The 27209-nt window shown below is 39.2% G+C and overlaps 2 protein-coding genes across 2 annotated transcripts; both read left to right on the top strand.

Annotated features, from left to right (window-relative positions):
* The first annotated feature begins 1320 nt into the window (after window positions 1-1320).
* fam102ab (family with sequence similarity 102 member Ab) lies at window positions 1321-22062 on the top strand. Its single transcript, XM_046375438.1, has 12 exons — window positions 1321-1509; window positions 1843-2132; window positions 11947-12067; window positions 12346-12375; window positions 13915-14031; window positions 14127-14173; window positions 14718-14878; window positions 15564-15665; window positions 15783-15996; window positions 17380-17501; window positions 17599-17668; window positions 17758-22062. Exons 2-12 carry the CDS (start codon window positions 1960-1962, stop codon window positions 17801-17803), a joined length of 1203 nt encoding a protein of 400 aa, XP_046231394.1. The 5' UTR covers window positions 1321-1509; window positions 1843-1959; the 3' UTR covers window positions 17804-22062.
* A 618-nt stretch (window positions 22063-22680) lies between these two features.
* Window positions 22681-26138, top strand: dpm2 (dolichyl-phosphate mannosyltransferase subunit 2, regulatory). The gene is made up of 4 exons (XM_046375440.1): window positions 22681-22819; window positions 23986-24075; window positions 24236-24338; window positions 24888-26138. Exons 1-4 carry the CDS (start codon window positions 22817-22819, stop codon window positions 24941-24943), a joined length of 252 nt encoding a protein of 83 aa, XP_046231396.1. The 5' UTR covers window positions 22681-22816; the 3' UTR covers window positions 24944-26138.
* Window positions 26139-27209: the final 1071 nt, after the last annotated feature.

The raw sequence follows: 27209 nt of genomic DNA, 5'->3' as shown, positions 1-27209 counted from the left end.
GAAAGTAGTTCATCTGTAAATACTCTTTTCCTTTATACAAGCAAGTCAGGAACTCTGAAGAAATAACTCATTAAAGGAATGAGAGTACTCTGCTTGAAATAACAAGAAAGTTAAAATTCAGCATCTTGTATCATTTTGAGAAAGAATCTCATAATCATTTTTCCTACAATGATTATATCATTGTACAAATAATTATTGTATTATTCTAATTTTATTTTAATATTATTATTATGATGTTGCTCTTCTCTTTTTTTTCCTCTTGGTTCTCCAGGATCACTAAACACAGACACCAGATATTGTTCCCTTTTATACAAACATCCAAACATATACAACCACACACACACACACACACACACACACATACCCCAATTAATAAAGGTGAATCTCCACCCCTGGACTGTTACTAGGCATCATTGTAATTGTTATTTTATACTGTCTGTAAGTCTGTCCATTACATCTATGTTGCAGTTTTGTCAAGCTTTTTAACCAATAAAAAGATTTTTTTAAGTATAGTAACTTGCAACACTTCGGTTATCATCATAACTTGACTAACATACATTTGACGTTGGCTAATGAAAAAATACTATGTGATGAGTTTCAGTTCTCTCAGCTGTTGCAGACACACACAGGTAGCCCTTCATGTGACTTGACAGACATTTTCCAGAAATCAGTCATGAAAAGACATGCTTTATTTTTTCTTTCTTTTTTTTGTAATCTCACAAGCAGTCAGGATATGTATTTTATTTGGGCAATGTACTTAAAATATGTTTTTAAAGTCCATACCTGGGAAACAAACTACAACAAAGTTAACCTGGGGAGGACTAAAGCTACAGAGAAAAGGTAGCTTCAGATTGACCAGCTTCAAAGATTAGAAAAGAGTTTATCCACAGAGTTAATATCCCGAGTCCCCAGAGAGATGACCACTATGACAATATTCATGTGTCCTTTTCCCATTCTGTGTACATCATATGAGTGTCTGTGCTCAGAGAACGAATTTGCGTATTGTAATTATTGGGTGTTAGCCTCTATTACATGCTACTTTTTAAATTTTGAGTATGGTTTGTTAATTTGTCATGTATGTTGAAATATTGAAAATGTACATGTCATAAGAAATTATAGCAAAATATGTGGAAATTGCTCCAATTTTGAATATGAACATATATGGCATTTATGTCATAGTATATACGCACATACATTACTGATATGGCATTTTCAGGAATGCATATGAGCTGCATTATATTAGATTTCCATATGGGCGATCCTCCTTCTTACACGCCTCTGCTCAGACTTTGTGGACGGTCCCTAAACCGGCCCCGTGAGATTCGAGACGTTCACAGAGCCGCTGTGACTTGACTGTTGTTGAAACGTCTACCGGAGAGGGAAAAGTTGGTGGGGATGCAGTCCAGCTGAGAAAACTGCTAAGAACCCGGACTCCAGACCTCGGGTCTCTGCAGCGGTACACATGTGGACTAACTTATCGCGTATGAGAAGCATCAGACTGGCGGAACGGTAAGGTTTGAGGTTATAGTGAGTCCCCGAGTGGTTTCGGTGTTTGCGTGGCAGCTGTCTGGACTGGAGAGTGTTGATGACTGTTAATGTTAGAGAATAGACGAGGAAACATGTGGATTACATATGGATTTTTGACTCAAACTATTAGAAAATGCCAAATTCACGAACCAGAATTGTGACAGGATATGAGAGAAGAAAATACGAAAGCACGAAAATACGGAGCACTGTTTCCTCAGCTGTCACTGCTGCCAGTACCTTTACAAGCACTTGCAAATGAAAAGAGTTCATCATGTATGTATGACTTAAAGAGTTGTTTTTTCCTTCCAATTCCAGGTTCTTCAGAAATGATTAATCTTGAACTAGAGAAGGATTTTCAGCCCCCACTTTGAAGCCAAATCCATTAGGCCATATTTGTTGAATTTTATTCATTCATTGGTTTTCATCATTACCATGAGTGCTCTACAACAGCTGGGAACAATGTCTTTTTTAATGAAAAAGAAGAAGTTTAAGTTTCAAGTCCACTTCACATTGGAGGAGCTTACAGCTGTACCTTTTGTCAACGGAGTGCTTTTCTGCAAGATCCGACTGATTGATGGTGGGGACTTTGCCACCTTGTCATCCAGGTATGTCACTTCCTTGTTGTAACCACTAAAACCTCTATTACATGCTTTCAACACTTGTGATGATTTTGCCTCTAGTGAAAAACTCCACACATGTTAAATGCAATTCTTTTCCATTTCAGTTGTTGACAATTTGCTGTTTTCTACAAATATAGCAGGACTTGATTGTGTAGGCACACTCAGCTGCAGAAGAGTGGATAATTGGCATGTGTCTGCTGGTAGTTTCTGACCTCAGATGAGGGAGAAAAACTGGTATGAAAATGTCATGTGTGTCTTGCAGTACAGTATGTGTTACTTCACCCGTTTGCCTCCTGGGAAAGTTGTCTTCATGATGCTTCTCAGCTCCACCCTGGCGTAGGCTGCCTTCATACTGGAAGCTGCCCAGCATTAAATCAGCCTTCTACTCTTTGAGCCGCTCTTTGGGAGTATGTTCAGGTGAAGGGGTTTGTTCAAGGGCTCCCGGTTAAAGTTATTAAGAGAACAAAAATCACCTTCTCACCTTCCAAGATTCAACCTGACTAAATATCTCCCTAAACATCAAAAGCAGTTCAGTAAAACTGCAAAAACATAACGGCATTTGGTTGGTAAAAATGAACTCCAAACCAAAGCATACTGTGAGGTCCATGGACTATTTAAAGTAACTAGGATAATGTATCTAAAAAAATGAATCAAAATATGGTCATTTTTGTATTATAATTTGATACAGTACAATGTATCAGGGTTTTTGTTTCCCTTTGCCTCTGTAATGTTTTCAATACAAAGACAATATTTGTCAAGTTATCACACGCACTGAGCAAACTGCAGGCCAGTTTGGGTGGACTTACCCTATGATTATTTGCCCTTAGGAGTTTCATACCGGTTGAAAAGGCATCTGATGGCTGCAAACACACACACCCCCCATCCTCCAGACAGCACAATATACACCTTACTGGCATGACTCCAGTAAGACTCACTCTAATTACATTAGTGGCTCATGATGAGTAAGCTGTAGGAGAGTGCCATGACAGGTCTGTAGGCTGAAAGAATAACAGACACATGAAGGACCACACTAAAGTTTGCATGCCTTAATGCATTTATAATCCTTTAACAGTATTTGTTTTGCAACAGCACTTTGCAAACAAAGGAAAAAAACATAAGCAGTTGAAAGATAGAATAATGAATAGAAATTAGTAAAAAAAGAAACCCAGCAGAGGATGAGACAAACAGAATAGACAACAAAGATGAAAAGGTCTTAGACTCAAATCTAGGGTTGGTAGTGTATTTCAGAAGCAATTTTTGCAATATTTGTTGAAAATGTGTTAACATCCCATCAGCAATCAATAAATCAGATGTTCTGACAAAAAAGAAAAGGAATCCACTGTCTGTTGCAGGCCTGAAATGGGCCCATCGAATCTTTTACTTTGGCCTGAATTTAAAATATGGCTTACCTCCATGTCTATCCTGTCTATCTACAAACCTACCTACCAGCACGCCTTTTCTAATTGCTCTTTGTGTACGACTGGAGGCTTCCACAAGGCTAGGCAGATGTATTGCTAAAAATATTAGCAATCTTGTCACATGAGAATGGCAGAGAAAGTGCAGTCAAAATTTCCTGATGCTAACACACCACCTTGACAGTTGTGTGTAGGCAGTATTGTTTCTGTTCATTATCAGAATCAGAATTCCTTTATTTATCCCCGAGAGAAAATTCTTCTTTCTTGCAGACATTACAATTTTCCTGACCAAGAAAATGAAAAGATAGGAACAAATAGAAAAAAATATATAAAATAAAGTAAAATGTATACATTTCCAGGGTAAATGATGTATTATGATCATGCCAGCTGAGGTAGTTGGATATGGTTAGCGATGCCAAAAGACTTTACGCCTCTTTAGACATCTGAAGTGCTGCGCCAGTGACAGACTCTCATTCAGCGGCTAACCTTGGTGAGATTAGCACAAAGCACGCACCCACAGCAGTAAGCGGTAACTGCTCGGTGTCCGATTCAGATGGCTGTTTTATGTACGATTATGGCTTTTAACAGAGGTGTCCGTACATGGACTTATTTTAAAAAAGCGCTCCTCTCATCAGTGCTCCTTGCTCTTGTGGACTCCAGCAGTAGTCAGGCAGCATATGTTCATATGTTTTGGGGCTACGCGAGTGAGGAGGGATTTTTCAGGTGGATACTTTGCAGGGTGGAGTAGAAATCCTGCCACCTGTAGCCTTTAACTTTCACAAAGGTAACTGAGCCAAGCTGAGACAAAATGTTTAATCAATAAAATCTCTAAGTTGATGATAAAATTAACAGGCAACAAGCAGATTTGGGAGACAGTTGCCTAACTTATAAGTTTCCATGAAGAGTGTCTGGTTAATGACAGTGAGTGTATTGTCTTACACGGGAAGCTCATTCTGATTCAAAGTGACATTTCCATCCCTTAGTAGCAGACAGAGTGCAGAGCCAAAGAGGTTGTTTAGTTAAATGCCTTAGTCTGCCTGATTTATTGATTCTTTATGTGCAAGTTCTGACCACGGCTTTGAAATATGACCAGGTGAATCAAGTTTAAATATTGAGAGTGTTAAAAGTTTAAGCTTGGAAGATTTGAGATTGGAGGTGGATGATGATGCTACACCTGTATTTAAAGACACACTATGCAGGATTTGTTGGTTTTTGTTTCTATGTACCTCATTCAAAGTTGGTACCTCCTCGCCCGCTCAGTGAGAGAGAGAGAGGAGAGAGAGCAGCAGTGGTTGAGTGAGCGAGAGCGAAGGCAAGGAGTGGTGTTGGCACAAACGAAGCAGTGAATCAGAGAAATAAAACGTTATTTTCTGATTGTTGCACTGTGGACTCGTGGAAAGGTGCCCTCATTACTGACTTTAAGCTAAAGTGCGTGCTCACCTCTGTTCGCTGCGGCCTGAAGTTTTTGGCTCTGTGCGTGCGTGTGTGTGTGTGTGTGTGTTTGTGTGTGTGTGTGTGTGTGTGTGTGTGTGTGTGTGTGTCAACCTCGTCCATGTCCAAACAGACACATGGACCTGCTGCTCTTCATACATCCATGACATGGCGCGAGTTTCATCACCTGTGAAACACGTGATTGTATGAAGAATATTATTACATGGGCTAATAAAACTGTTGTTGGTAAACACAACTTGTTTGCATTCTGTTTTTTCATTTTTTATCGGATGCTCTGCAATGTCATACAGAACATCCTACATCAGGTCACAGGTTTGGTTTTGAATACGTAAGTAACAATACCAAGAAGCTGCAGAAAGCTACCATCCACTAATAGGTTAAGATGCTTCACGAATTTTCACGAAGCTGATGTGGCCTAGAGGTTGGAGAAGCGGCTTGTGATCGGATGGTCACCGGTTCGATTCCCCCACCGGACGGGCAGGAAAAATTTGGGTGTGGTGGAGTGATTAATGTGAAAAATGCCCCCCCCCTCCTCCATTAGCTGGCTGATGTGCTCTTGAGCAAGGCACTTAACCCCCCAATATGCTCCCCGGCCACTTGATGCTGCCCACTGCTCCTGTGTGTGTTTCACTGCATGTAATTTGCTGGGTGTTGCATGTGTGTGTTCAACTAAGGATGGGTCAAATGCAGAAGACGAATTCAGTGTGTGTATGTAAAAATATATATACTGTCAATAAAGCTGATTCTTCTTCTTCTTCAAACCCCAACCCTACTGATGCAAAAGGCACTAAACAGTACCATTTCAAAAGAGAAGCCCCTCCCCCTCCACAGAACCAACAAGTGAAAAAGACAGTCTCCTTGTGTAACTCCTAACACTGCAGTCCTACATTTTACTAATATCTAACATTTTTTTTTTTTACATTTCAGATTTCATGTCTTTAATTTCAGCTTTTCTATCTAACCAACACAAAAGTCCAGCTGCACTAGCTAGCGAGCGCATTTGCCAGGTCTAGAGCATGCGTTTGCTAATTTCTCTTTTTGTGTTTATATTTTTGTGCCATTCAGTATGCTTTCCTTAACAAGCGTTATCTGATAATATTGTGAATACACGGCGTAGTCGGACCTGACAGGAAATGTCATGTTATTCATTAGGCAAAGAAAATGTCATGTTATTCATTAGGCAAAGAATGTGATTATTGTTATACAGTTGTTTTTTTTCCTACAGTTTGAAGGGGATAACAATGTGTCTGATTAAACAGTAAAATGACATATTAAGTAATGTCTTCAAGTACAAACAAATGCAAGCTCATGAAGTTGTATATTCCATGTTTTTTTATTTTCACCTCATCAAAATGCAAATTACCAAATACTCAAAACAAGTAATTAAATACGTATGTTGCACGTTTAATAGAAATACTGTCCATCTCTGCCTGGTGGTTTAGCAGTATAGCTAACAGTGGTGGGCAGCTTTTCACAGTGGAATGCTTTGGCTTTTGAACTGTTGAGAAGTCGAGTTTCTAGCTTCTGTATCGTTCTGGAAAAGGGAAGTGTAACCAGTGCGATGTGCTGGTCTCTCACCAGTACGTCTGCTCAGACTCTGCTGTGACTGGAAATAATCCTTTTTCTGCTTTCGCTATTCGGTATCAGGTGTTTTACTTTGTCTGCTATCGACAGAAAACACCACCATGTGTAAAAAGAAGCATGTGGTTACTTATCTTGATTGTTGTTCATATGCATTATATTTACATGTGTTGTGAAACGAGTCTTGAGTTAGAATACAGGGGAGAGAAAGGATCTTTGGATTGCTTTCCGGGTCCTCTTTTCTGATTTCAGAACATGAAATCTCTTTTAAGATGCTCAAAAACTCTGTGTTATGATTTTTTTTGATAATTTCGTAGCTTTTTAGTGGCAGCCTAATACATCATGTTCACAGAAGTACATTTCATCCACGCTGGCTTCACATTCCCTTTCACACAATTACAGACATGCACATTTGGGAGCAGCCCAACATGACACTCTCAATCCCACGTTAAACCTTTAAGCCACCTCCGCCTTAGACATACACCTACTTACTAAAGCCATGGTATAGTTACATAAGAACCTATACGACATATTATATCTGTTCATAAAAAACACACACACACACATAAACACACATGGCAACCAAAAGGCATACATTGCACAGCTATTATGTTGTCTTGAATTATTAGAAAAGCAGCGTCTGGATGTGTATGTGTGTCTGTGTGTGTGTCTTTGCATGTGTCTGCTTGTGCGAGCGTACATGTGTCAGGCTTATTTGTAACTCCTTCTCATTCCTCAGATTCTTCCACAGAGAAAAAGACAGAGTAACCAATGGGAGAACAGAGTTTGTCAGGTGGGAATTTTTAACCCAAACACATTTGTGGCAGCACTGAAGTGTTTGTGGAAGACCCAGTAATATACACTCAACACAAGTGAGCATTTCCTACAGCATAAGGGAGAGATGCTGTGTGGTGCCATGGTGATCTAATCTGATCTGATCTGGACAGCATCTGATTTATCATTCAGAATGCTGTACAAAGTCTTTTATTGTCAAAGTTTATGTGTTGACGTGTTTATAGAGCATCTATCAACATGATCTTGCTCTTGTTGAACAAAAGAAAATAGTTTTCATCTAAATGCTTTTGCACTTTCTGAGTAGTATTTTCAATCAACCAAATATCTACTACTATTTAAAAGCAAGTATTGGTGACTACACCACACTGGGACTTGTAGTCCCTTGGAGGCCATGACCAACCAGGCATATAAAGCATGCTTCATTGTAAGAGAAGGCGCTGCCTCTATCTCCTGCTGTACAATGGTGTGTTTGTGAAGGCAGGTTGGGCTGTAAGAATAGAAGTGGCAGAACCTGTCTGGCTGTTTTCTGCCTCTCCCAGGCAGCAGCAGCCTCCAGGCTTGTTCTTTTAAGAGCTGTAAACCTCAGGTCACCCTTCAGATAAGTGGAGTGGGAAAAGTTCTTGCGATAAAGTTAATGCTAAAGCCAATGTTGGAAAAGAATGCCTGAAGATACTGACCTAGCTCTTTTCACAGATTGCGTAAACACCAATATGCGAAAGGAAAGCAGAAGTTATGTTCACCTTCATTGTCTGCAGTGATGACTGCGATTCAAGATAATGGAGAACAAGAGAGCTCCATCAGATCAGAAAAGATAAAAAAGGATAAACAACCATGAAACAGTAGTAACATACGGTAGTATTTTATTCTGTTTTATAAATGCAACTACAGTGATTGTGTGATGCCAAATTATGGGGATCTCACACTTAACACTGTGTCTGAATGCATCCTGTGTAGACAAGGACTGAGCACTGAAGGTGCTGCTGCTGATGTATTAATGTGCTGCTCATGTAGACATGGTGTAAGACTGCCCAGTGTTATCATAAGTGATAACAAGCTCAGTGTTATCATAAGTGATAACGCTGATGGTTAGGAAAATAAAACCCAGTAACCCAAATTTATACTGATGATTGTCCAAATCACTACACAGTATATAATGTAAGAGAGGGCAGTCACTGTTACGAGCACATAATTATTCAACTCTGTCGGCTTGGCAGGCAGCTGTTTTCAGTGAAAAGGCTCTTTAAAACTGCCTGTGCTATACTTACTCGACACCAAATAGCTGACAAAGCTAGAGACCAGCTGGTTTAACTAACGTAGTGGAGCATTTAGCTGCTAAAAAGACAGATATTTGTGTCAGAAAATGGTTGGAGACCAAAACAAAGATAAAAGAAGATGTAAATATTGGACTTATATAAAAAAAAAAATACAATGAATACTCACATTGCTCCATGTTTGCTGGATGTATAAAATGTGATAATATGTTTTAGTGCCCCCAAGTGGACATAATCGAGTTAATACAGCTGAAATGTTTAAAATTATTGGTAACATGGGGACACTTCAGAGCATGAATGTGTTAATAACTGCGCAGACCTACATGTGTGAAACAAAGTCTATGTTTGAATCAGGGTATGTTAGAGTTATGCAGTGACATGCAGTGCAAGCAATATTTATGTGGCTGTGCATGTACACAAGGGGATAAATGATGCCCGTTATAATCAGTTGTCAGTAAGCAGATTTTCATCGTGTTTGCTGTGCACTATCTGTATTCTGACATCACATTCCAAGGAACAAGCATGCAGGCTGAATCTGCATGTGCATGTTGTGTAACCGAAGTGCTGATCATGTAGAGAGTTGGATGGTTTTCTTGTGATGTTTCCTCTGACATGAGCCAGGAAGGGACAGATAAGATCAGAGTTTATCAGTCAAGTAGAGACAAGCTCAGCACCCTGATGGCCTGTGTGTGTGAATGAGGTGTAGAAAGGTTAGTCAACCCTATTGACACCTAAAGTGTTAGTTTCCTGAAAAAAACTGCTGTGGTCTCAGCTGCTGTAGCTAATCTTTACTTTTCTATGTATTAGCTTAGTGAGAAAAACTTGCTTGTGAACTGAGAAAGATACACGTTGGAACTATCCTATAATGCCTTTCCGTGGCATTCCAAATTCCCCAGATGAAGAGATGAAAAGCATTTTTCTCTTTTTTGTGGCCTTTATTATTTCCTGGCCCACCCTGCTTCACATTTACGGAGCACTTTGATGTTCAGTGCCTTGCAAAAGGAAATCTCACCAGCTGTTCTGATTGAGGAAAAAATGGTAATTCTCATTTTCTCTGCATAAATAACCCGTGGGACTCCATCACCTCCACACCTTACACTGCAGATATGAACAGGGGCATTTCTAGATTTTTTTTCTGACTGTGGTGACCCAAGTCTGGCACTGATTTCTGCAAAAAGTTGTTGTTCAGACTGAGGTCCCAACTCTCACTGGGCAGATAGCCAATCATACTTTAGGATTATGAGGTAGCGCTTGGGGTGGCCAGTCAGATTTCAGATATTGGAGAGTGCCACCCCATTCTCCCCTTTCTGGACATGGCTGTGGATGTTAATTACTGTCATCTGAGATGCTAGTTACACCTATAATTACAATTCACTATTAGGCTATGATATTCTTAATGTAAAAGACAGACAAAACTTCCTATGCTTTAATATGTAATTTGGTTAAGCCTCTTGAAAAAAATTACAGGAAGCATCTATGTTTCCTTCAGCAGCTTTCAGACATGCACCTCATATGTAACATGTTAACATATCAATCAAAATAAGTTAAATAACAGAGATTGAGAGAAGTTGATATTGCTACTTTTCTTGTCAGTGCTCCTCTTCAGCACTGATACCACACATCTTGGGGCCTATTCCACTTGACAACCAGTGATTGAAAATAATCACCTGTATCTTGTGATTGTCTATCATTAAGTGTATTTTGATGCAGGTCTTGATTGATTTATAAACATTTACTCCTTATGAAGGCAAGAAAAAAAGTAGAGAATATACTGCTTTTTTAGGTTTTCGTGTGTGAAACTGCATGAGTGAACAAGTCAACAACATAAACCTCCTGGTTTTAAGTCTGATTGTAAGTAAGTTCACTGATATATGTAAAGATGGATGACTCCACTTTCTCCCAATGTACATAACTGAACCCAAAATATCCCGATACAAGCTGAGGCTGTCATTTTGAGCCCACAACTGTGCAGTAGTGATCGGGTGGTGGAGCTGTGGGATTGAATTCCCACCTATACACCAGTACTCAGCTGTCAATTATGACATTTTACTCCCTTGTTATAGCATCAAATTACTGATTAAAACCAAATTTATCAGAAAAATGAACATTTGAACATATATCACACTGATATATGTTCAAATGAACATTTGAACATATATCAGTGTGATACAAACTACCTAAAATGACAGAGACCATCTACTGAAAAATGGATTTGATATGTACTTTGAGTTTTTAGTTTAGCCCATGTCCCCTCTGCTAACATGGAAGCTGATGAATTCATGACCGGTACTGCACCAGCCACCAGGTGGTCATCAGTTTCTTTTGGCTTCAGTTTTAGAGAGCTCTTGTGTTGTCCATTGATATGCAGGCAGTGATGTGTGTATCCTCCCCAGCTCCATCATCTCATCAAAATATGGTATCTTATTGCCCCCCCGTGTTTCAAAATATCCTTGTTGTATTTGAACCATTGAACCTGTCCATTTAACCTATCCATACAATTTGTCTGGCTCTGTTTTCATTCCACAAAATTATAAGTGAGACAGGGAAAGCAAGAAATACCCTATACCAAACTGCATGCAGATAAACACTGAATTTGTTTCCAATCGTTGAAAATGGAAAACCCCTTAACAGACACAAATGAGATCCTCTAGACCCTCAGCTGCACAGCCTTGTGGCCTGAGAAAAGGCAGGTTATAGCTGCTAAAGTCATGTCCTACGTTTATTAACACATTCAAATAGATTTGATCATTCACGTGTGTTGCTTTCAACATCAGTTGTGACAGTACAAACAATCGACTTTTCAGCATCTCTCTTTATAGCAACAAGGTGCTGTACAGAGCATTGATCAAAGCGCAGCTCATTACTCCTTTAGTATCCACTCCAATCCAATCCACAGTAAGACTGAAAAGTACAAACAGGGATGTAGCAGTGAAATTAAACTCTAAACCACAAAGATTCAGTTCCAAGCTACAAAATTTCTGCTATATGAATGCATAGAGTGAGACATTTAAGTATGGTACCTAATCCCTTGTCAGCTGCGCTAGAAAACAGGACTACAACAGCATTTGTTGCTGTGAAGCAACAACAACAACAATAACAACAACAGCAACAACCTTGAGTTAGAGAATTTTATTGTTTATAGAGGAATTCTCAAGCAGTCTGTTCACACCTATATACATCTGGTTTTGTGCTAAAATGTACTCTTTGTCAAATATGTGTCTTCCAGACAGTCTAACCTCGTCTGTGTGTGTGTGTGTGTGCGTGTGCGCGTGCGTGCGTGTGCAGGGAGGAGGTAGAGCAGAACTGCGTTCGATGGAGGAAGAAGTTCTCTTTCGTTTGTAAAATGAGCGCTAATCCGATCACTGGAGTGTTGGACCCCTGCATCTGCAGGGTATCTGTACGCAAGGTAAACTACAATTCCCAGCATCCAGCTCTCCTTGCTTCTCAGGGTTATGAATTCAAATGCTATGCCATTTCCTCCCACACTAGCCAATAATGCAGGAATAATCACTCTGCATGTTGAAAGTAATGTGGAGTATGCTTGGTTTGTCTCACAGTACCTGTCCCATGTTGGCTCCATATGATGTGATGTAATAGGATATGACTGTAAAGATGGTCTTAGCAGCAGCAGTCTGCAATAATCAGTCAGCAGTGTTTTTTCACTCTTTTGCTTTCTCTTTGCAGGAGCTCAAAGGAGGAAAGGCCTTCTCAAAAGTAAGTTTAAAATACAGTATCAAAATTCATTCATTCATTCATTAAATCCATATGAACCCAGTGTAACGAAACTATTTGACCTGTGAACTCATAAATTTGAGAGCGCCTTGCTTCTTTGATAAAACAAACTTTTACAGTGCCAGAGATGGTAAAACCTGTGTTAAATAACAACCTCAACATCACAGGGTTTTGTTACAGGGGCATGTGACAAGACACAGTCAAAGGGTAATGACTGTGTGAACGGAGCAAATCACTGTCATAGTGTTCATGAATGCAGCGGGGTAAAGAGTGCAATATGTGGTTCCAAAATGTAGTGGAGTGGAAATATAAAGTAACAAAAATGGAAACACTCAAAGTACAAGTACCTCAAAATTGTGCTTAACTACAGCACTTAGCTACATTCTATCACTGAAAAGTACAAAATGTGTGTATAGAGGTTCACCAGAAAAGTTGTCACCAACTGCTCCTGTCTATACCCACATTGGCGCAAGATAATTGGCATTATCACAAAATGATAGGAAGCATAAGAAAGCGAAATTTCATTGATGAACTTGGAAACAAAAAAACAAAACTTAACTCAAGGTCGCAATAATTTCTGAGTGAGTTGGTGTTGGTGCCGCTGTCACAAAGACAACCTGATCACTAAACAAACATGTTTTTTTTTTATTTGTTTTTGTTTGTTTGTTTTTTTATTTGTTTCTTTCTTCCTCGCAGCTCCCGTTTTTTTTTTCTGGGAAAAAATAGGAATTCTTACTTGTTTTCGCTTTTGACATGGTGCTAACGTTACTAATGCTAGCATTAGTAAACATTAGCGTTAGCACCACGTTTACTGCTAGCAGCCCGGCTAATGTCAAAAGTGAAAACAAGTAAGAATCCCTATTCAAACTAAAAACTCTGCTCCCAGTACTGTCATAAAGGCAGAGTGAAACAGGCCAGTGAAAATATAACTGATTGAAAAGGGTCACAAGATGTGCTCGTTACAATAAAGTCAATAACAATAAAACCCTGCTTGTGACGTAAGGAGAGATGATTGTTTTGACTAAGCAGTTGCTTCATTTGGTCTTTGACATCAACAATGAAAATGAAGCACACTTCTGTAGATGCTCACGCACAAGAACGTCACCACAAATGGTGACCGTCGTTTGAGAAGCGCTGCTGACTGGGCAGAGAATCAAGAATGAAGAGGTTAAAGGAGGTCATTGGCTTCTGCTTGAAGTCACTCTCTCTCCCGTTTCCCTTCATTTACCTCATCACATGACAGGACTGATTAAATGCTAGTTACAACTGTGATACGCAGCATGTTGACTGAACAAAATAAGATCTTAACCAAAAGCTGTCGGAACAGCTCATTGGACGAAGAGCCATTCTTGCTTCAGCTCTATGAAGGGAAGAGTAAAATAAGAAGGGGGCCGGACTTAACCTGCACTTTTATTATTCTAAATCTGTATATAACAGTTTCCACCTTAAATGTTTTAATTCTCTGTTGTTTTTCTGTGCCTGCCTGCCTGTCTGTCTGCCTGTCTGTCTGTCTGTCTCCAGCTAGGTTTTGCTGATCTCAACATTTCAGAATTTGCCGGTTCAGGCTCTACAGTTCGCTGCTGCATCCTGGAGGGCTATGACACTAAAAACACTCGACAAGACAATTCTATCCTTAAGGCAGGGCAAATACACACACACACACACACACATACACACCCACACTGAGCTGATCGGAACTGATGTTTAGTAAAACATCTGTGTTTCTTTTATAGGTGACGATTGGAATGACTCTTCTGTCTGGTGATCCCTGCTTTAAAACGTGAGTTCCTCTTTGTCACCGGTTTTAAAACTCTGCCATTGCTCATTCCAGGTTTTGGAAAAAGGTTTCTGTTCATTTGAGGACTTTCAAACTGTCGAGCTACAACTTGATAAACTTTTTTTTTTTTTTTACCTATATTTGTATTTTCATTATTATATTTGTAATCAGCATTAGATGTATGCCTGATTAGGTACTAGTGGTTCCTGTTTGCAGTATACCCATTGATGTACACCCAACATTCACTGGATTACTTTGAAGGTTCTTAAAGAAAATGAACTGAACAAAGTCACTGCCATGTTGGGCTGGGTAACTTCTGTGTAACTGTCAGAGGACTGACTCACTATACGTATTTGTTTACCGGCCAGCCTTGACCTTTCCAATATGGTGGACGTGTTGCCACATCACAGCATTGTGGCGTCTCTGTATATGTCTGTGGTCAGCTGCAGCTGTAACTGCTGACTGCTGATCGATCCTAATCAGCAACCAAACTTGAATATTTAACGTTCTGTCTAACCATGTTTTTTACCCATGTCCTCAACATTAGGCCTATGAGTACTGCCAAATCTGTCTCCGTTGGGGACAAGGACCCCAACCTGCAGCTGGACTGTAAGGGTGACAGCACTGATGCCACAGTGCAGCCACTAGGAGGCATCATGACAGGTCCTCGCACCTTCAAACCCAGACAGTCATCAGTACGTAGTTCAGGTAAGTGCTCCACATTAGTGTTCACTGTGCACTGTGTCTTTTCTAACCGTGAAGAGTAATGTCAATTCACTACAATTTGTGTCCTATTTTTAGGGGTTTTCAGTTGTGAGATGTGGGAACACAGTGAGATGGTGACAGTGAAATCAGACTGGGCAAGAAACAAGTGGTCACACCATTAGACAGTTTCAGCAGATTTTCTAAACCGCTTAATTTGGAAGTCATACTGAAGCTAACATGTTGTTAATAATCCCTCATGAGGACAGGTTCAAAATAAGCTTTCAAACATTTATCTGAATGTTATCTATAAAAGGTTAAAGGCTACCGATGCTGCAACAAATTGCATGAAAAGACCTAAACCAACAATGTGTTGGTCAGTAACTGGGACACTGTTTCTGGAAAGAGTAATGTCCTTGGTTCATGTCTGGCCAGAGACCTGTGTCGCATGTCAATCCCCACCTCTTTTTACCCTCATTTCCTGTCTGTTACAAACAAACAATCACCAGAGTTGCCAGTTGCTACTAAAAATTAAGGATAATAAATGATGAAACAACAAAATTATTTAGAGTGTCACAGGGGAAATTGTGGAAAATTCTGAAATCATTTACTGTATATGCCACAAACACCAAAGTGATAGTCAGGTGGTGTTGATGCTCTAGCCAGGTGTGTGTGTGTGTGTGTTTTGCAGGGCTGCCGGAGGAGGGAGAGAGTGTGTCCAGCCCAGATGAAGTCTTTCACACTGGTCATTTCCGCAGTTCCAGCTATGCTAGCCAGCACAGCAAGATCTCAGGTCAGACAGCTTTCCTTCCTCATGTTACTGAAAAGCGGTTTTCACAGACTGCTGACCACATGAAGGCTTGTTGCACATCAAGTCTTCTCTTGTCTTCTCTGCCCTCCTCACCTCCAGGCTACAGCACAGCTCATTCTCGCTGCTCAAGCCTGACTGACCTCAGTCACCATAGGAATGCTTCCTCCAGCAGCAGCGTCTCCTGTGGGTTCGCCCACCCCTCTCAGCTGTCACCCACCACTCCCACCGAGCCGCTCCGACAAGCAACTCTCACCAGACCGGAGAGACCTCCTCCACCCTCTGCAGCTGCCCTCATGTCCAACAGATCCTCCAGGTAGATCCACACACCCCACGCTTTTGACAAACCACTGTCTGTTGAGAGGATCTCACTGTAAGGCATGTCTAGACTCCATCCCACTGATATAAGTCTAGGGCTCCATCTCAGTCATGTGTAAACATGCATACCAGAAATTCTCCAGGAATTCATCCCACTCTTGAGAGGAGGAGTGTGTGACCTCTTCTACTGGTCACATGGAAGAACCTCAGACTGAATGTGAAAAAGTACAAAAACAGGAATGGAACAGTTTCACAACCTGACCTCTCCATCTGCTGTTGTCATGGAACTGCTGTAGAAGTAAAAGTATGTCAACTACTGGACTGAAATACGCTCACAGAAAAGACTTCAAATAGTAGAAGTTTAACATGCTTGCTCAGAATAACATACGTTTGGAGATGCACATTTCAAACACATTTCATTACCCATAAATGGGTAATTTGATTACTGTTACTTTTAAAAAGTACAATTGATAAAAATCAAAAAATCAAAAAATTACAAGTTGCTTCTGGTGTTACTTCTGGTATGGTACTCAGTCCCCAGAAAAATGAAGCCCATTGGTTTCTGGATCCATTCACTTTTCATCTAGTGCCACGTTAAAGTTAACATTTTGGTTTTTAGTGATATTTGATAATTTAATTAAATTCAATTCAGTTCAATACAATTCAATTCAATTCAATTCAGTTCAGTTCAATTCAGTTCAGTTCAATTCAATTCAATTCAGTTCAGTTCAATTCAGTTCAGTTCAATTCAGTTCAATTCAATTCAATTCAATTCAGTTCAGTTCAGTTCAGTTCAATTCAATTCAGTTCAGTTCAATTCAGTTCAGTTCAGTTCAGTTCAATTCAATTCAGTTCAATTCAGTTCAATTCAATTCAATTCAATTCAATGTATTTATATAGCACCAAATTGCAACAAGTTATCTCGTGACACCTTCCAAACAGAGCAGGACCAGACTGTACTCTTTAATACACAGAGACCCAACATTACACCATGAGAAAGCAATTGGCTGAAATTTTATACAAACATCCATGTTTGGATTTTGACGTTGCTGGAACACACAGGAAGGATATGGAGCTGATGACCAGGTAACGTCCTGGATGTCAGCACAACTTACATTGTGGAACTAATTTAGAACCAGTGATTGGCTGTTCAAACAACAATCACTGAACACCTCACCTCACTAGACAGACTGGTACAAACACAGTTGTTATTACTGGGAAACAGTCATCCTTGCTTTTGTTCTTTTCATGGGCTTTGTTGACAGTGATAAAAATCTAAAATATCACCAGAGTTTTACTTATGCCTTTACTTCTTCTCGAGCATTGCTGCCTTTCAGATATTAATCTTCTCTCTGTTGGTGTTTGTTTTGCCCAACAACAGGAGGAAGAAGGACACTGTGGAGAGGCAGCCCAGCTGTGTGGACGACACCCGCATTGATGCAGACGACATTGTGGAGAAGATTGTCCAGAGTCAGAACTTCTCTGACAGCAGCAGTAATGAAGGTAGGACAGAGTGTCAGGTTTGGGGGTGTTTAGATTTTACACAACATTTGGGTATCACAGTGGGAATTTTTCTTCTGGGTTCTTTATTTTCCTTCAGACAGCAACTTGAGACTGTTTGTCAGCAAAGATGGGACCACTGCTCTTGGTGGGACTCAGCTCACCAACAGGTACACTGTTACAGCACTCATTTACTGTATCTTTTTACAGGCTGAGTTTCTTTCAGCCTAATGAACCCATGCATCTGTGTTTTCCCCAGAGGAACACCTGGTGTTTTTGAGCCAGTGGTCATCGAAACTCACTGAGAGATGATCATCAGCACGTCTCCAGCCTCATCAAACTGGTTGTTTGTGTATGTGCAAGTATTCTTATATGTCTTCAGTGCATACAGCTTGAAATAAGACTACGATGATTTAGACATCAAGCTAGTTCTAGTATTCTAGTATTTTAATCAGGTGCTGGGAGGTGTATAACACATGATTATCATATATATTCAAATAGTGGACAGGACTTATATATATAAATATATATATATATACACACATACACATATATATGTATATTTATTTTTATTTTATTTTATTTTATTTTTTTTACCTCAAATGAAAAAAGAACCAGATCTTTATGAGCAGCAAAGTAGAATTAATTAGAATGAACCCAACAGCTAGTGTTATAGTAGGTGCCTAATGCAGTGCAAAATAAACACTCACAAGTTTTCAGGTCATGGACCGGTTCACAGGACTTCAGATTTTGCTCATTCAGCAGTGTTATCTTTGGCACCCCTAAAACATTGGCTGAAACGTTCACACAATGCTCTGTTAATTCATTCCAAACATCCCTTTGGAAAAGGGTCTCTGAAAGTAATTTGTTGTGCTGCCCATTTATTTGCTTCGGGGTGTCAAAAAGCAGAAAACAGAAAATAATTCAGCATTTTTGAGAAGAGAACACAGAGCCTGTTGTCAACAACTTCTTACCACTTTGTGGCAGTTAGCAAGCGTTTACAGTGATAGAATTTTTTTAGTGAATGACTCCCCTTAGTAATTTTTTTTAAGTGCAGCGGTTATCGTTTTTAAACTTGCTGCTGATGGGATGTGATCCTGCGAGGGACACAGGAACAAAGGACCAGATTGAGACACACCTTGTGAAAATTTTAGCAGTGCTGAGTTACTTGAACAATACCCTGAAGACATTTTGGGAATTGTAGTGCATCACTGAAATAGTGGTGTGTTCAGGGGGGCCTGGGCAACTTGTAAAGTGTAATATGTCTGAGTTTAACACCAGGAGGTAGTACCTGATCCGCTAACAAAATATGAGACAATACATTCTAGCATTAGTGGAAAAACCTGATGATGACACTTGATCACATGAGGGACTGCTGGAAACAGTGCATCAGGTTAATATAACTCTGTGGTGGTCGGGCTCCTAACAGGAACAACCAGAACTGTTTCTGTCTGGTGTCCAGTATTTACATCACACAGGTCAAACCTGGTAAGCGTGATTTTATCATGTTGTCACTTTCTGACCTTACAAGCTGACAAGGACCCACTGAATGCAGCACAAGAGCCATCAAAGCTTCTCACTGAGGACTGCTTGTCCACCAGACTGACTGAGTCAAAATTAGCCTGGAACTGAAGCTTTTATGTTCTGATCATATTGTGATGCGATGTGATTGATGATAGATGTGATTTGGACACTGTATATATGTACTTATTATACTATTTTGCACATGTGTACTCTTTGAGGAGATCTGTTAGAAACCACTAACATTGACATATGATCATATTTTAAATATCTCTCTTCTTTTTCCATGTTATTAATGTTGTTATAGGACAATATGCAATTAGGTGAATCAGCTCAAGGCTGCTCTTATGAGTCAGCACAAAGCCTGCGTTCATATGGCTGGCCATATGTAACTGTACATCCTCTGCACTTACTTTTATTCACTCTTTGAATGTCTTGTAAATGAATCAAGATTGGTAGTTTTGTTTTGTTTTGTTTTGTTTTTTTAAGATCTATGTCACAACTGAAGCTACACATTAAGCACACACAGTACCTTGAATGTTACATTGCAACAGGCTGAGGAGAAAAGTTCTTTAGAGCTACTTTAAATGATTTTAGCTGTGGAACAGAAGCTGGAACCACAGCATTGACATATTTTCACATTAAAAAGTTGTTAGCAATCTGTTGATTAGTTACACATCTGACAGACCCAGAACATTTGGAGTCATGTTTCTGTTCGTGGCCTGATGTATCTAAGTCTAATAATAATGATAAGTCTTGTATTTTTATTTTGGCCTTCACCAACCCCTGAGAAAAATATCTTTAGCTGCTAAATGTTCCACTTTGCTCACCAGCTTTAGGGGCTGTCTGCTGTTAGATACTAAGCAGGTAGTGTAGTGGGTTTAGCAAAGTTACGTCCACTAGAAGTGCTTTTTGCCACTCACGGGCTGCGATAGTTCCTGTAAGTGTCTGACAGCACTAAGAGAAAGGATTCCTACAGAAACAAACGTGTTTTTTTTTTTGTTTTTATATAAAAAAAGCTCTATTTAACCAGAAATACAAGTCTCACTCAGGGAGGAGTCTCACTCTGACTTCTCATGAGAGGTGAATTGTTGCAGGAAGTCAGTTGTGGAAATGTGAGTCAAAGTTTGAGAGAGAAGTAAGGAGATTCCCAAGAGGAACTGTCAACAAGAATTTATTTCCAAAGTCTTGGCTGAATATTTAACAACAATCAACAATCCATATGAGGAAACAACTGCAACAGATCACTTCTTAAGAGAATTTGTGAGAGTGAGACCCCCCCACCCCCCCTTTTAAGAAAATGATCTGTTTCTGCAGGGATCCTTTCTTTAATGTTGTCAGGCACTTGGAGTAACAATCTTCGCCTGTGAGTAGTTTAAAAAAAAAAAAAAAAAAAGTGGTTGGAGTTGACCCAAAGGACAGCGCTGCAGCCATTGCAGCCATATCAGCCCTGCTTACATTCTGGCGTCACATTGACTACGCAGTATTTACCAAAAAGACTAATGTCAGCCAGAACTTATTGCACTTTGTAGTCTTAGGCAGTTTTTGCTTTGTTTTGGCGCTGCAACTGTGCCACAGGAGTGTAACTTGAAGTGGATTAACAAGAAATAGCTGTTTTCCATATCATAGCTGAAGAGCTTGTGTAAACTCTGACTGTCCCTGTCACTTTGTGTATGGAGATGTTCTGCAGGGCTGCTTGTAGTGAGCTCAGTCCCACAGCTGCAGCAGCACAAAGCCCCTGTTGTACCAGGGCTGACAATGCACAATAGGTCCTCACCCCAAAGGATTCATGTTTGTGTATCTGCAGTGTATCTGTGCCATGTCTGTACTGTACTGCATGTTTGAATGTTCCACTAAATGCATGCGGGCCATGCATATTTGACCGATGGGAGAAGATGTATGTCACATACTGGAATTTGTTATTTCAGCTATATTCAATTTAGCGCTAATTAACTCTGGGTAAATACTACTCAGTTATACACAAATGGTGAACAAAGGGTGTGCTGGCGATAACGTTTCAGCTGCTTTTTATGTGTCACATAGGGTTTAGGAGCAACAGTTTTCCATGGCCATCCGTACAGTATATAGAGTTCAGTTCCTGCATCATTTCTGTATCTTTGAACAAATGTGCTATTCACTCTGTCTCTTCCAAAAGCAGACAATATTTATCACTTGATGCTTATAAATGTAGTTCTCAGCAGTATCTATGTATATGGGGTCAGTCCCTATGCATAAGGAGTATTGAGGGTTCAGCTCTAAGAACCGTGGTTACAGCTGTAACCCTCCTTCCTATTTTCCTTTTTATTTTCAGACCAGCAGGCTGGTCTACAGATTTGTGCATATTTGTATAGAAAAGATAACACTGTGATGTGAGATGGGACTGAAAAGGTAGACGGTTGTTATTTACAGTTCAGGGTGTGTTCATAAGAAAATATGTACAGTAAAAGGACCCAGTGTGTTGGTGATTTGTCTGCTACTGTGATTCTGTGTACTCGACCGTGTATAACCCTGTGGCCTTACTCATTTCTTTTATGCAAAAACAAAAATGCTTTTTTTCATGTGGTGAAAGTTTATCTTTTTAATTTCCTATTAATCTGAACATAATTATGTCATGATTATGTTATCATTTTTATTTTCAATAGGAGAAGGTTTTGGTGAAGAAAACATTGAAGCTGTTTTAACTTTTACAATTTATTAAGTTCAAATTATGCCTAGCAAATGCAAACTATACCTGGCAAGTTAGTAAAATAACAATTAAAGATAGAAAACCTTTCTCTTAAATTAAATAAACACCACTCAGTATACATTTCTGGCACATTTTTGTTTTCTTTAAAACAACATATAACGTATTTTAACTTTAAGTGCAAATATTTTCTCTACTTGTATTAAAATGTTGGGAAATGCATTTAAAAGTCACTCCTAGAACTGAGATGATTTGTTCTATTAATAACACAAGTGTATGTAAAAATGCCAATTCATGGAGCCATGAATTATGATTTGCAAAAGCTCGCATACCAAATAAAATTGTATCCTGGAATCATCATCATTCTGTATTTGCTGTGGACTGTCATATACAAATGTCTGATACTGATGCACCATACATTGCTATTCCTATGGAAATATTCACCATAATCATATCAACAATAATATAAGATAGTGGGTCTAATAAATCAGAAGTGGCAGATCATACATATCAGAGGTGACTTTTCTATTGTGCTACATACAGTAAACATAAAATAATAGTTAAAGAAAAAAAAACTTGTTCCACTTGCTACTTACTCTTTTGGTTAATGGATTTAGATCACTGTAGTGTTAATTTTTTAAAAATGCTCCTGTGTTAGGCTCCTGTACCTTAGACTAAGCTGCCTCTGTGTCATATATTTTGATATTATACTGACATCAAGTAGTATAATATAATTTTGATATTATACTAATATCAAAATATATGTACTATCACTGTAAACCTTACTCCCAATTGCCACTCTTAAATTAAACAGGTTGCTTGCATAGTTACATTGTAAATATATTATGAAATGTATTGTCGATCAAAATAGAAAAGTAATTTTTAATTTACAGTTTAATTTCAAGTCATGACATAGTTGTGTATGAAACCATATAGGTCAGATTCAGGTTATTAATAAATATTCAGGGTATTACAAAAATCAATACGTACACAACCTGTGTTCCCTTTGTCAATCAATAGGGGGCAGCAGAGACCCTAAGATGCATCTTGTCAGCATGATTTGTCAACAGGAAGAAGAATAGCAGGAAACGTCAGCAAGCAGTACCTGTTAGAAATGGTAAGAAAGATAAGCGGATTAAATAAAATTAAAGGCAGCTCTTTCAAGCTTTAACTCAACTGTACATACTGAGCTCTAACTCTAAAATAGCAGACTGAAAACTTTGGACAGTTTCACCCGATAATGAAGCTTTGTCGGCTAACTTATAGTCCCTGTGGCTTACATTAATGTTAGCTTATAGCTTGATAATTGGCTTAAATCGTCTCCGTTTTAGTTTATTGTCAGTGTAATATCGGTTATCCCCCAAATGTACTTGTGTCAATCATTCGTGTAAACGTAAATCAAAATGTATTGAAGGTTTATATATCTAATCCCTTCGCCGAAATTCAAGGGAGCACAGCCAATTCATAAACTAAAAGCATCTGATGTGCGACATGCGTATATTTGCAAATAAACTGTTCACTTTCAGGTATTTGAATGGAGTTTGGCATGGCTCTCTCTGCGCGAAGCAGAGCTACCGCCTCTCAAACCTCCTTTCTCACTAAAACCTCCTTCTCTTTTAAGTGAAAACTGAACAACTTTACTTAATTTTTATTTTTCCGTAAGTGGGCTTAACTTATTCTATTGATAATTATTTTGGTTGATAAATTCACAGTATAATCAATGTCAATACAGTGGTTAATTAGCGCCAACTATTTAGCTTCCATACTTAAATATACTTAATATACTTTTTGCAAAACTATTTCCTAAGCGTAGACGCTTTCTCAATGCTCAACATGATTTTAATGGACTTTACCACGTACACATGGCTGTTTTGCTTTGAATATAGTTCCTCTTCTGTTTTGAGGTCCCATCTGGAAGCAGCTTAGGACATCAAGGTGAAGCAGATGAAGGAAAGAGTTTGAATCCATCAGCTCAGCCACTTTTGCTTTTCGAATACCCTTCAGATGGCCCTTAGCAAAAATGAGAAGTTGTTAAGAGCCCTTACCGTTCTTATCACATGCTATTTTAGAAAACCTACACAGAAATGGTGCTGATAATGTTCCCAGGGATGTTGAATTCTGCTAAAACTTGCAATACAAACTTTGGGCATGGAGTTTGAAAAACAAGGTCATTTAACAGGGAAAGAAGGTGTTGTCACTAAAGGTGAAGAATCTCTGCTACTTTGATTTTTCTTTCTTTTTTCATTTAAAAACAAAAATTTCAAATAATTTGGGTGTTTTCAGGCTACAGGTGTGGATCAAGCAGCTGGCATGAGCCTCGTCGTCTTCAGCCTCCTGTTGTTTACATACTACTCTGTCTGGGTCATCATCTTGGTAGGTTTTGTTTCTCTACCTAAAGTCCAAATATGCTTCTACTGTCTCACAAAATATTATTATTACACGCAACATTGCATGTTTTTAAATTATTATGTTATTATGAAATGAAATTCCATCTTTTCTAACCATGATCAAGGAAACATTTGTCTTTTTCCAGCCGTTCGTGGACAGCGATCATGTACTGCACAAGTATTTTCTTCCTCGAGAGTACTCAGTCATTCTACCTGGCATTGCGGCAGTGATATTGCTCCTCTGTATAGGTGAGTTCATTATCACTATAAAACAACATTGAAGGGTTCTCATTGACATATGGATTCTGCCAAGAACACTTCTAAAACGTTCACATATACAATGAAATGAGGCGTGAGATCATGTGTCATGTCTACTGTATATCAAATTTAATGAGCCTGTGAATATTCTCATTCATCCAGGTCATGGTTATCTCAAGGAAATTCAATCGAATGCAACTGGACTTAGTTATTTGTCTTTGAAGACGTTTCACCTCTCATCCAAGAGGCTTCATCAGTTCATGCTCGCTTGACTAGGCTGGGACTAGTCCAACTAGCTGGTGTGGACCAGTGGTGTCATAAGCTTATGACACCACTGGTCATGTGAATGCCTCCACAGAGGTTAAATACCTGGGTCTCCACACCAGCTAGTTGGACTAGTCCCAGCCTAGTCAAGCGAGCATGAACTGATGAAGCCTCTTGGATGAGAGGTGAAACGTCTTCAAAGACAAATAACTAAGTCCAGTTGCATTCGATTGAATTTCCTTGAGATCAAATTTAATGCTCTCTTCTTCCCTATAGGGGCATTCACTGCAGTTGTCATGTGGAAGAATCGCAAGCCAAAGAAAGTGGACTGATCTTGGGATGTTAGATGGAATGCAGTGACTCGATGCTAAACCCCCTCTGGTTGCCCTGCCAACAGAAACCATACCTCCATTCTGTAATCCCCAGAACAGCTGACGTTCACACTCACAGAGTTATATGTTTTTTTAAGAGATGTATTTTCTAGTTTGGTTAAAATTAGTTACTATTTTTTAAAGTCACTGCGTGTCAAAATTGAAAACTTTAAATTTTTGGCCCCTTTAGTGGTAGAATAAAAAATACACTGAGAATGAATGTTCTAAGGACAAATTACAATGTTTGCAAAAATTTGCACCAGGATTGTAATATTTTTCTATAAACTTAATTATTACAACAGCTGAGAGTATCTTAAAAGGTCACATTAAACATGGCTCCAGATTTGTCTGAAGGTTTTGAAATTGCTCAGTGAGTCACTGTTACAGAAGGTGTTCTTAAGTATCTGACATATATCAAGATGGATATTGTGTCTTTACTTCCCATGTACAAAAGTGAAGCCAAAATATCTCGGATTTGAGTGGTGCCATCTTGTTGTCGTGATGTCATTTGGAGCCAGAGTCTGTGCAGTAGTGATTGTGTGGTGGAACTGCTGTATCGGGTTCCTGCCCGTACATACACCCCCCTGACCCATTCACAAGCAGCACTCATCTATCTACCCATCAGTATCTCAGTGGACCCTTTCACCTACTCTGTTGTACCATATTGTACTTGTACTTCGTGAGAATATAAAAACACATTAACACCTGTTTCTCTTTTAAAAGGGATAATACTTCCATTACGGCAGGATATAAATTTGCGTAGCTTGCTGGTTGTTTTCAAGTACATCTGACTCACATACACAGACTCTGCTGTCAGGCCCATGTTGATTTTCTTTGATTGTTGTTTTCATCGTCAAGCGTCATTATCATCATCATTATTGGGCTTTGGACAGATGATTCCGTCCACAGTCTTTTTCTGCTTTGAAGACGTCAGGAGGACTTTAATGAAAGCAGCAGGGGTCTTCTGCTGTATTTCTGTAAATACTGTAACAATATGTCAATTTCTGTAGTGTGTTAAAGTATGAATGGGGTTAATTGTGAATTGTTTTGATTGCAAACCAGAATTTTGTCTGGCACAATCTTACAGCGAGGCTGAAAATGGGACCAGAGGTCTGTGTTTTTTTTTCTGTTCAATAAAATGTTGTTGCTAAGAAGCATGTATTGTTTATATTCATTTGTATTCACATCTTTTATCTTGTTATTTTGAAAGATCATCACATCACTTGTTACGCCTACAGAAGTGGAGGTGTACCAAGTGATGTGATGATCTTTTCAGCAAGTGAACACCTCCTCTTCTCACCCATTCTCCTTATCTGCTACCACGAAAGGACACCCCTTCATCCTGTTTCATTGTTTGTTCTCTCCTTACAATAAGGATATAAGATGGAAAGTAAACTTTCAAACAAACCACAGTCTGTCTTCTTGTTTGTTCTCTCCAGTATATGATCAAATTATGGGATGGTTTCTTCAATAGGTCAATGTTGATGATCTCAGTGCGCCCAAGGAAAATACTCTTTTGCCCATGAGTTGCTGTCTTTCATGTTCCAACACTAAAATTGAGCCCCCTGTGTTTATTTGCTAGTCACTTGGCTAAATCCCTTTGGATTGATGCTGTGGTCATGGATATTGTTGCAGCCATTGCATATGTATGGATTATTTGCTTACCTTACAACTGTGTGCCATATGGGTGCAGGTATACATTGGAGCTCACTTGAACAGGTGATAGGGATTTGGACCAGGATGAGCACACAGTTTTTGATTTACTGTGGTGACTATGTTACTATGTTACAGGAGGGCAGTGGAGACATAGAGGTTGGAAGCAGCTTTGATCGAAAAGTCGTCGGTTTCCTATGTGTTTCACTGCATGTTGCATGTGTGTGATGGGTTAAATGCAGAGAAGTAATTTCCCAGCTTGGGATTAATAAAGTAATAATTAAAGTAAAAAGTAGTACAAATTGAAAAAAAAAAGTCACTTAGTGGTTGCTAGCCTGGAAAAAACTAGTTTGGATGTGTATTCTAAAAGACAACTTCCATGGCTTGTCTAACTGTTTATTCTAACTATGCTTCAAACGACACTGTGTCCTCATGAATACATACGTACAAATGAATTTTTCCCAGTCTAGCACTCGCTGAGTGGCTTTGAGTAGCACAGTCACCACAGACTTCAACAATGCTGAAGTAAAAACATTTTGGTTGATATCTGTTATGAGCTTCATTTGAGCGTGTG

This window comes from Scatophagus argus, chromosome 20, assembly GCF_020382885.2.
Source record: "Scatophagus argus isolate fScaArg1 chromosome 20, fScaArg1.pri, whole genome shotgun sequence".
NCBI lineage: Eukaryota > Metazoa > Chordata > Actinopteri > Scatophagidae > Scatophagus > Scatophagus argus.
Note: the sequence above shows the minus strand (reverse complement) of the source record. Positions and strands in the feature narration are given on the sequence as shown.

What these genes read in the sequence shown, in the direction of transcription:
- dpm2 (XM_046375440.1), top strand. An exon ending in CTGTCTGGGTCATCATCTTG is followed by an intron (nt 24,076 to 24,235) that starts GTAGGTTTTGTT and finishes GTCTTTTTCCAG; the next exon opens with CCGTTCGTGGACAGCGATCA. An exon ending in GATATTGCTCCTCTGTATAG is followed by an intron (nt 24,339 to 24,887) that starts GTGAGTTCATTA and finishes TCTTCCCTATAG; the next exon opens with GGGCATTCACTGCAGTTGTC.
- fam102ab (XM_046375438.1), top strand. Translation starts at nt 1,960, where the DNA reads ATGAGTGCTCTACAACAGCTGGGAACAATGTCTTTTTTAATGAAAAAG. An exon ending in TGACAGCAGCAGTAATGAAG is followed by an intron (nt 17,502 to 17,598) that starts GTAGGACAGAGT and finishes ATTTTCCTTCAG; the next exon opens with ACAGCAACTTGAGACTGTTT. An exon ending in GGGACTCAGCTCACCAACAG is followed by an intron (nt 17,669 to 17,757) that starts GTACACTGTTAC and finishes TGTTTTCCCCAG; the next exon opens with AGGAACACCTGGTGTTTTTG.